Genomic DNA, 10,388 nt, shown 5'->3' on the forward strand with positions numbered 1-10,388 from the left:
ATGGAACATGTATAAAGAGAACTCCTAAATAGAAAAGAGATCTCTTAGACCAAAGAAAGCAATGTTTTAACATAGCAGTTCTCTTTGTTAAAAGGGAACATGCATAAAGAGAACTCCTAAATAGAAAAGAGATCTCTTAGACCAAAGAAAACAATGTTTTAACATAGCAGTTCTCTTTGTTAATCTCTTTGACCCACTATTTGACCAAAGAGAACTCCTTAATTTTCTAGTAGTAAGTTCTCTTAATTTTTCTTAAAAATTTCACACCAATAAACCGCCAAATTGAAAAATAATATGAAAATTTATTTTGTCCCAAGGAATATGCAATTGAACCAACATTCATACCACTGTCCCTAGTTTTCTTCGACAACCTTTTTTCCACCAAAATTAATCTTCAAAAATTCTTGAAATTATCAATAATCGCTACTTATACCAACTGGAAATCTTTGTGAAATATATGCGATTTATTAGAGCATTTTGAGAGTAATTTGATTGGAAAAACTGTTAGGGTTTATGTTTAGGGTCTTTGTTTAACTCAAATAAGATTTTATTTGTTTAGTGCCTTTCACGGGCCCGTCGTCATCGTTAAGGTCTTCGAAGATAACTTCCTCACCTCTTAAAATAATTTCCCAGTATAACCAAATTTTTTACAATAAATAATTTAGTTGTTATAGATAAATAAATAATTCGTAATTGTATATTTGCAAAAAATATTAAAATATACAAATATAATAAAGTCGTTGAGAAAACTGTGTAATAAATTTTTATTTTTATTTCCCTCGCTCTCTAATCAAAAGTCAAAACGCCATTCCCTCACAATCCTTCCCCATTTCCCTCCCAATTCAGAAAACACGCATAACTCCCTGTCTCCCTCACAAACCCGATTACTTCACAGTACAACTCCATTCCCGGCCGCACACCATACCGAAGCGATTGCCGCCTGCACACCGGAGCGTTTGCCGCCTGCACGCCGGAGTTTTAGCCGCCTTCTGCCACCGGTGCTGCCGCTACGCTCCACCCTTGAACCCTTCAGCCACGACAGGTAGTTTTTTTTTGCCTTTTTTTCTTTGAATTTCTTGTTCTTGTTTCCTGTTGATTCCCTCAATTTATGGGTTGTTCTTTGAATTTCTTGGGCTTTGTTGTAATTATCAGATTAATTTATGTGTATTTCATCAGTTTTTCGATTTTGTTTATCAGATTAATATATGTTGTTTATCAGATTTTGTTGATTCCCTCAATTATCAGATTAATGTATGGATTTTGTTTATCGATTTTTATTTATTCATTGATTGATTTTTATTTATAGGTATTTTTATTTATTGATTTTTAGTTTCATTTCAATTCCTGCTGCTGCTGTTGCCTTCGGATTTTTGTGTTGCCTTCGAATGCTGTTGTTGTTGTTGTTTCTGATAATTCTGCTGCTCTTCATTGCTCTTCATCCCTACTTTTGTTTTCCTTTTCTCACAAGAGGCAGGCATAGTGTTATCCAAAAACAATTGCAGATTTGTCACTCCCAAGAGAGAGAGATGTTGATGTTTGAAAAAAAGTAGGGGGCAACCAAAAAATAGGAACGGAGACACAAGAAATCCAAAGCTTTGGGATGTTATAATGTGATTCTACAAGTTATGTAAATCTGCATTCGTTTAGACACTTGAGTGCTTGTAATAATATGTGATACATTCTTCAAACCATCGAATTATACATCTCATAACCTTTACGGCTCGTTTAATTATAAATGGTAGGAATGATAATGAAATATAATGTTAGTTAGAAAATTTACTCAACCAAGTTTGTGGACATGCTTGTCCAATTGTCCTACTCTAATCACTCTTTTTCTTTTCCGTAATTCATTCCCATCCATTACACTTGAGAAGGTGGTATTAAGTGATAGTAAAAAATTATAAATAGTTTGGATGAGAAACCCTTACAAATCTTGATTATTTTGAAAATTGAAGTTGTAAAGTATCATAGCTGTCGTATATGACATAGGTTTATATACTTTGGTGACATGTGATTTTTAGGGCTTTGGTGATAAGTTATGGGGCTTTTGTGATAAGGGATACTGCTTGATTTGGGTGAAATGTTTTTGTTTAGATTTAGAGTTATTAATATACAAACTGTATTTTGTCATTTTGTATGTAAGCTGGAATGATGAAGCACTTATTAGGAAACTAGAATAGAAACCATTGCTCGAAATACTTCAATATGGAAGTATATATAAATATAAATTTCAAACAAAGATAAAGATGCATATTATTATTATCAAATTAAAATATTTCTAATGAAATGTAATAACCGATATAAATTGTTCATAACATAATGATTGCATGATTGAAAAAATAATTATTGACTATAAATTCCAAATTTAGTTATTTTTTTAAGATTGACATTTTTTCTAAATTTTATATGCGAAAATTAATATGCTTGTAAAAATTATTGTCCACGTAATCTAGTAATTGTAGATAAAATTAAAACACATGAAAAAGTTCTTAGAATATGTCATTTATTATTTCTCAACAAAATTAATGATATGTATGGTGTTGAAATTTTTTTATTTGAATAAATTAGTTTATCTTGTAAAAGATATGCATTGATATATAAATTGAAGTAGTTGCTACCAAATCATTCATTGCTATGTAAAGTTTTCATAAAAATTTTAATCAGTTATACATATTTGAATTAATGAAATCTTTTTGAAAACATAGGTATTCCATTTGATAGGGAATTCTAGGATGTTTAACGGTATTTTCTCTTTTTTGCTTCACATTCTATTTTGTTTTGATGTGCAATTATGTTTTGTCTTGTTTTGTGGTACGTATTTGCTTCTGGGTCAAACAGAGAGAAAGACAAATGTACTTTCCATGTTCTTCATGTACAGGGCTATTTTGACAGCAATATATGCTCTTGTAACCAGTTTTGGATTTGATTCTTGATGGTTTGTTAACCTTCTTATGTTTTTCTTTTCCTTTACATTGTGTTCAATTTTTTGGTGCATAGAAATGGATCGTAGTTGGATATCAACAACAAAGCCGGGTGACCCTAAATATCAAGCGGGTGTTACACAATTTGTGAATTTTTCTGTTAAGAATAGTTAATTGGGTTCTAAATTACCTTGTCCGTGTTATATGTGTCATAACTTAATGCATCATAGAGTTGATGAAATTCTCAAACACTTAAATAAATGGGTATTTGATAGAACATACACCCGTTGGATTTGGCATGGTGAACCAAAGGAAATATCTTCAACAAGTAGTAGTACTAGATATGATGTGCCGGAAGATTCTATGGATGAGGGTGATAGACTAGATGACCTATTACGTGAAGCTGCTAGTAGTGCTCCTGAAAAACCAGAAATATTTGAGAGTTTGGTTCATGATTCTGAAACACCCCTGTATGCTGGCAGTAGGCATTCAAAATTGTCTAGTGTACTTAGGTTATATAATATGAAAGCAGGAAATGGTTGGAGTGATAAGAGTTTTACTCAACTGCTTGAATTTTTGAAAGAGTTACTTCCTGATGATAATGCCCTTCCTAAGGGAACTTATGAGGCGAAAAAAATATTATGCAAAATGGGTTTGCAAAATGAAAAAATACATGCTTGTCCTAAAGATTGCATATTATTTAGAAATGAGCATGAATCGTTGAAGACTTGCCCGGTATGCAATGCCTCACGATACAAGAAAAAGGAAGGAGTGCCAGCTAAGGTTTTATGGTACTTTCCAATCATACCAAGATTTAAAAGACTATTCTCAAATGCAGAGGATGCTAAAAATTTGACATGGCATAAGAATGGTCGACTTGATGATGGGAAACTTAGGCACCCAGCCGACTCCCCTCAATGGAGGTTTATTGATGATAAATTTGAGAACTTTAAGAAAGAAGAACGTAACCTACGCGTAGCCTTGTCTACTGATGGTATGAATCCGTTTGGCTCTCTTAGCAGCACCCATAGTACTTGGCCGGTAATTTTAGTGACTTACAACTTACCTCCTGAGTTGTGCATGAAAGGAAAGTACATGATGTTGTCAATGATAATTTCTGGGCCAAAGCAACCAGGAAATGACATCGATGTGTACCTAACTCCTCTAGTTGAGGATTTGATATTGTTGTGGGAAAAAGGTGTAGACATTTATGATGCACATCGAAATGAAAATTTCAATTTGCGGGCATTATTGTTCACTACCATTCAAGATTATCCAGCTTATGGCAATCTCTCAGGATATACGGTCAAAGGAAAAACAGCTTGCCCTATATGTGAGGATGGTACCGAAGGGAAGTGGTTATCAGCATCTGGTAAAATGGTTTTTATGGAATATCGTCACTACCTTCCAGAAGATCATCCTTATCGTAAGCAAAAAAAGGTTTTTAATGGAGAACAAGTATTTGAGAAACGTCCAAAGATCTTGATTGGTGAACAAGTGTTTGAAAAGGTGAAAGACATCCAAATTACATTTGGTAAGAAAAAGGAACACAAAGATGCAATTCCTTCGAAAGGGTACAAGAAGTGTTCAGTATTATGGCGTCTACCTTATTGGATATTCCTCTTTGTGAGGCATTCTCTTGATGTGATGCACATTGAGAAGAATGTGTGTGATAGTGTAATTGGTACTTTGTTGAACATCCCCGGTAAGACAAAAGACGGAGTCAAAGCTAGAGCGGACTTGAGGGAACTTGGAATTAGAGAAGAACTCCATGTCGTTGAGGTGAATAATAAGAAACGAAAATATCTACCTCCGGCAGCTTATACGTTATCTAGAAAAGAGAAAATTGAATTTTGTGAAAGTTTGGCCGGAGTTAAAGTTCCTGAGGGTTATTCTTCTAATATTCGTAACCTTGTGTCAATGGAAAATTTGAAGCTTGTGGGTCTTAAGTCTCATGATTGTCATGTTTTGATGCAACATCTTTTACCAGTGGCCATTCGTTCTATTTTACCTAAAAAAGTTCGTTATGCGATCATTAGGCTCTGTTCTTTTTTCAATTTTATATACAGTAAGGTAATTGATCTTACTGACTTGGATATTTGGGAGAAGGAGATTGTCATTATTCTTTGTCAATTACAAATGTACTTTCCTCCATCTTTCTTTGATGTTATGGTTCATCTAACTGTTCACTTAGTTATGGAGATAAAACTTTGTGGTCCAGTGTATTTAAGAAATCAGTGGGCTTTTGAAAGACAAATGAAAACATACAAGGGATATGTAAAGAATGCTTATCGACCTGAAGCCTGCATTGCCGAGCGACATCTTTATGATGATGCGATGGCATATTGCAACAAGTATTTGAAGAATGTGAAGATGGTCGGGATTTCTGAGTCTCGACATAGTGGACGACTTGATGGGAAAGGGACTATAGGTAAGACACAACTCGATATGTCTCCTGATAAACTGCATATGGCACATACATATATTCTCCATAATGAAGATGAAGTGGTACCGTATATTGGAAAACACATGGCTCACTTGAGAAAGAATCGACGTAAGGTAGCTGAAAAGGCTTTAACCATTGAGCATAATAAAACATTTTCTAAATGGTTTAAAGATCAAGTGATGAATGAACTCAAGGATTCCTCAAACTCTATTTCCAATCGACTCAAGAGTTTAGCATATGGACCACATTTCAATTCCTCCTTTTATGCAGCATATGCTATTAATGGTTGCACATTCTACACCAGATACCATGATGAAATCAGTACTATGCAAAATAGTGGGGTGACTGTTGAAGCTGAAGCTATGCATTTTTCTAGTGCTAAAGACAAACGCCCAATCTACAGCAAGATGCAATATTATGGAGTAATTGAAGAGATATGTGAGCTGCATTACTTTGATTTTTCAATTCCTCTTTTTGGGTGCAATTGGGTTGACAGCAAGAGTGTTGTAACAGATGATGTAGGTTGTATATTGGTTAATTTAAGCAAAATTGGTCATAAGGAAGATCCGTTCGTACTAGCAAGTCAAGTAAAACAAGTGTTTTATATGACGGACCCAAGTGACAAGAGGATGTCTGTGGTTATAACACCAAGGTCTCGTATTTTCATATATGACGTTGATGAAGATGTTACATTTGAGGAGAAAACTTTGACAAAATTCATTGAATTTAAGGATGATATAGATGACAATCCATCAACGTATGTACGGAAAGACCATGACGAAGGGATTTGGGTTGAAGAAAAAACCATTGAGGGAAAATCCCAAAAACGTCATCGTACATCAAAAACTTAAGAGGTTTGTATTATTAATTAGAATTTTATTGGATGCATATACACTCTATCGTGTACCTATTTTTATTTTAAAGTCCTTAATTTTTTTTTCCCGAATCTTATCAAATCCTTTTACTATGTGCAGGCTAATGGCAGATAAGAAGAAATCTATACTTGCTAAGCGAGTACGTGATGATGCAACAACTGATGAGAGTGATAGTGATGATGGTGATCACAGGGGTCGTACTGTACTTGCAAAGGTTGGGAAGGCTATTCATGAAGGCCAGAAAATCCAGTTGGAATGGACTAAGAAACCTGAAATTCCATGTGGTGAACACAGAACTACCTTCTGCTCATACATAGGTATTATTGCTCGTGAAAGAGTCAATATTAATTACAAGGACTGGTCTGATCTTCCGGAACAACTCCTTGACGAAGTGTATGCATTCATAGCTGTAAGTATAATTACATTCATAATGTTATTTGAAATATTTTATTACAGTTAGATACTTCAATTTTCATGTTATAATTGTTTCTTTAAATTTGAATATTACAGAAGGGGTTTGTGGTACTCGAACATCATAAAAATTGGATTTTGTCACGAGCTGGAACTCGTTGGAGAGCTTGGAAAGCTAGATTAAGGAAGAATTGGTTGTATAGATCTACAGGCATCATAAGAGAAAAGCCACCAAAGGCTTATCCGTGGATACTTCAAACAAATTGGGACAAATTCATCAAGTATTGTACATCCAAGGAGTTCAAGGTTAGCTTTTGTATATATGAATATATTAGAACTTGTGAATTTATGTGAGTAAGTAAAGTGAATAAATAGGTGATTAACACTAAAGTGGATAGCTAGTTCTGATATTTTAAGAACTAGCGAATAAGTAGTGAATATATGACAATAACTTTAGGATAAATTGCATTTAACAATAATATGCGTGATGATTAGTGTTTTTTGTACAATCAACTCGATCCACTTTATACAATTTACTCAATCCATTTGATAACGAAGTTTACAGTCATATGTATTACGTGATTTATACTTTTGGCGAAGGAATTGAGCGAAACTAATAGAAAAAAGGCAAATTTGAAGACATCTAGCTATCGAGGAGGGCGACTTGGGTATCAACATTTTGAGAAAGAGCTTGTAAGTCTCACTTTTGTCCACAAAAAAATAAGCTGATTTAACTTGTTGAAATTAAACAACTATTTAATACTATTTTCTCCAAATGTAGGAAAAAGAGCTAGATGAACAAGGGGTTCATCTTGATCAAGTTCCTAGGCATTGGACTTGGATAAGAGCTCATTCGCATGTGAAAGATGGAGTTATTACCTTTAAGAATCCATTCGATTTAGCAATAGCTAAGGAAATTGTAAGAGCTAAGCCCATTACAATTTTGCTAAATGTTATGTCAACACCAATTTTTCACAATGCATTTTATTTTTGTTTGTTGATGTTAGCAAGCATTGGAAGCTCAACAAAATAACGGAGAGATAGTTACTGAAGGAAGAAATGACATTTTAGCAAAAGTTATTACGAAAAAAGAGCATGGTGGTTGTGTAAGAGCCGTTGGATCAGGCATAACAAATAAGGAGTACTTTGGCTTCAACAAACCAGCACCACCTAAAGAATTACACTCTGTAATCAATCGTATGCACACAAAAATAATGGGCATGGAGAAAAAGCAAAATTATATGTTGTCTTTTATAATGACGTGCTGTCAATTGAATCAGGAGCAATTGTGTGACTTCATGACAAAATTTGGTGATTGTGTTGGCCAGGGAATGGGTGGTGGTAAGGATTTTGAGTCTGATTCCCATCTTAGTGATTCTACTAGACAAAAAGAAAATAGTGGTAATGGTGGAAAAGGATCAAGTTTTATGCCATTTGCAAGTTTAGGAGTTCAAGATGTTCAATTTGAACTTGCAACTAGTAGTGGTGGTGACATTGTTGACAATGAAGCAAGGAAAGACTTTACTACAAATGAAGAGCATGATAATAGTGAGGAGCATGGATCTGAAAAGGAACAGGTTCATGAACCAGGTATAAAAGATCATTATACTAACATTGATGATTGTGAACCATATGTTGTTCAATTGCCTGATTCCGAAGCGCAACCCACACCTTACAATTTTCAAACTTCTCCTTTTATTGAGGTATATCCTTATTCATGAGAGTTTTACTTAGATTAAATAAATATGTTACTTTATATTATAATGATAGATTAAATTTATAATAATTTTAAACTACTAATTTTATACGATTATAAATGTTTCATGATGAATAGGGATGGAATGATTGTTACTTGGGGCTAGAGGGAGATGAAGGGATAGATATTGTTGCCATAGCACAGGTTTATATACCGAAAGCAACAGAAATTGTGAAGAATCATGTGGCCCCTATGCCAAGTGGTCATTATCGAGTCAATATTCAGATGGATATCAAGCCTAGTGCACTTTTGCCATATCCTAACGAGGAAATGACACTAGTTTGTCAAGCTAAGAAATCTTTTATTCCTTGGCCGTGTCACTTCATTTTCCCATTTCCCAGTGTAAGTACTCCTTAGTAGCATGGTATAAGTGTGTAGACATAATTCATACTATGTTTTGAAAACTAATTGTTATTATCTTCTTGTTTTCAAATTAAGGATGTACAGAAGGAAGATGCAAAAAATTCTATCTCAGCATCTCAAAATTCACCTTCATCCTATTTTCAAACTAAGGGCGAAGCTGCACAGCAAGATGAGGGAAACAAACTCATCTCACCATCTCCGAAATCACCTTCATCAAGTTCATCATCAAATCGGAAGTACCAAATCACTGATAAAGATCGTGCCAAGCTGACCACAAACTTGGTAAAAAGTTTTAAATTTGAAGCTTTAGCAATGAGAAAAAGTGAAGAACAAATCACTATAGAAATACCAGACTTTGTGTTCGGCAATAAGCATACTGTTGACATTGATTACATAAACATGCTTGATTGGTGTTATCAACGAGAAGTAGGAGCAGAGCACCTTTCAATTTTTATGAAGTCGGTAACTTAAAACTCCATTTATTTATTTTTTATTTTTAAAGTTATAATTTATTTATTATTTTATTTTTCTTATGATTTGCAAGGTATTTGAGTGAATATTGTCAAGAAGAAGGTATCTCCGGAATGTAATAATGCTAAGAACAAAAACCAATTATTCATGGCACCTTATTACGAAAAGTAAGTGACAAAATTTTTGTTGTGGTTGTCTTATATTATTATAATGTTTTTTTTTCATCAAAAGAATCTCCTTTAGTGATATTGATTTACAAGTATGAATGCTATCTTTGTGTAGTCGGCATTGGATGTTAGCAATGATTAGTCCATGGAAGGGATTGGTTTATTGGTTAAGTCCTGCTGGTGTGGAAAATAAAGTGCGTGAAAATGCTCGTAAAATTATTTATGATTAAGTACTATACTATTGCATCGTAAATGGTTTTAGTTTGATATATTATTTAGGTTCTATCTATTTAATCATTTTATATGTAAATGACTAGGGGGCTTGTGAAGTTTAGCATGGTCCATCGAAAGGATCTCAAAAAAATTAAAAAGAATCCTAAAGTTGGTTGGAACAAACTGAAAGTAAGGTTCTTTTATAGTAATTTTTTTTTATTGTTTAGACATGTTCTAAACTTAGGACAAATTCTATGTTCTAATTATTTTTTCATCGTTCGTTTGTTTTGATTTCTTGTAATAGTGTCCTCGTCAACCTCAAGACGCCAAATACTGTGGATATTATGTATGCCGTTATATGCTTGAGACTATTGAAAGTAGGCAACAATTGATTTTGGAGGAGGTAAGTATTCGTCAAAAATTTATATCAAACATTATGATATTGGTATTGAAACACAATGACATTTGGATACAATATTGATGGATTGGATTTTCGGCATCAATGTTCACCTTCTTTTTCTTAGCTGCAATTTATAGGTCTTATGATTACATGTTGTGATGTTTCTAGCTGCAATTCATATCACCCCTGATAGAAGTATTATAGATTGGGAGAGTGTGATTCAAAGTTGATATATGTTTGACATATTTTATTTATGGGCAGTTGATTTTTTTGGGAATATATTATTTGATTAGTTATTGAGACAGGTTATGATGTATTTCATTGTTTCTCAATTCGGGGGTTGTCCTATATACAAGGGAGACTCT

General features: G+C 33.8%; 1 protein-coding gene across 1 annotated transcript in view; it reads left to right on the plus strand.

Moving 5' to 3' along the window:
* The first annotated feature begins 807 nt into the window (after positions 1-807).
* The window catches only part of LOC130814245 (uncharacterized), a 10,087-nt gene continuing 506 nt past the window's right edge, over positions 808-10,388 (plus strand). Inside the window, exons 1-12 of the mRNA XM_057680328.1 lie at positions 808-1,042; positions 6,342-6,651; positions 6,753-6,959; positions 7,254-7,346; positions 7,435-7,572; positions 7,661-8,356; positions 8,488-8,751; positions 8,848-9,230; positions 9,317-9,410; positions 9,526-9,604; positions 9,728-9,812; positions 9,928-10,026. Coding sequence (XP_057536311.1) covers positions 6,346-6,651; positions 6,753-6,959; positions 7,254-7,346; positions 7,435-7,572; positions 7,661-8,356; positions 8,488-8,751; positions 8,848-9,230; positions 9,317-9,362 — 2,133 coding nt within the window. The 5' untranslated portion in view covers positions 808-1,042; positions 6,342-6,345 and the 3' untranslated portion in view covers positions 9,363-9,410; positions 9,526-9,604; positions 9,728-9,812; positions 9,928-10,026. The remainder of the gene's footprint in view (positions 1,043-6,341; positions 6,652-6,752; positions 6,960-7,253; positions 7,347-7,434; positions 7,573-7,660; positions 8,357-8,487; positions 8,752-8,847; positions 9,231-9,316; positions 9,411-9,525; positions 9,605-9,727; positions 9,813-9,927; positions 10,027-10,388) is intronic.

This window comes from Amaranthus tricolor, chromosome 5, assembly GCF_026212465.1.
Source record: "Amaranthus tricolor cultivar Red isolate AtriRed21 chromosome 5, ASM2621246v1, whole genome shotgun sequence".
Classification (NCBI taxonomy): domain Eukaryota; kingdom Viridiplantae; phylum Streptophyta; class Magnoliopsida; order Caryophyllales; family Amaranthaceae; genus Amaranthus; species Amaranthus tricolor.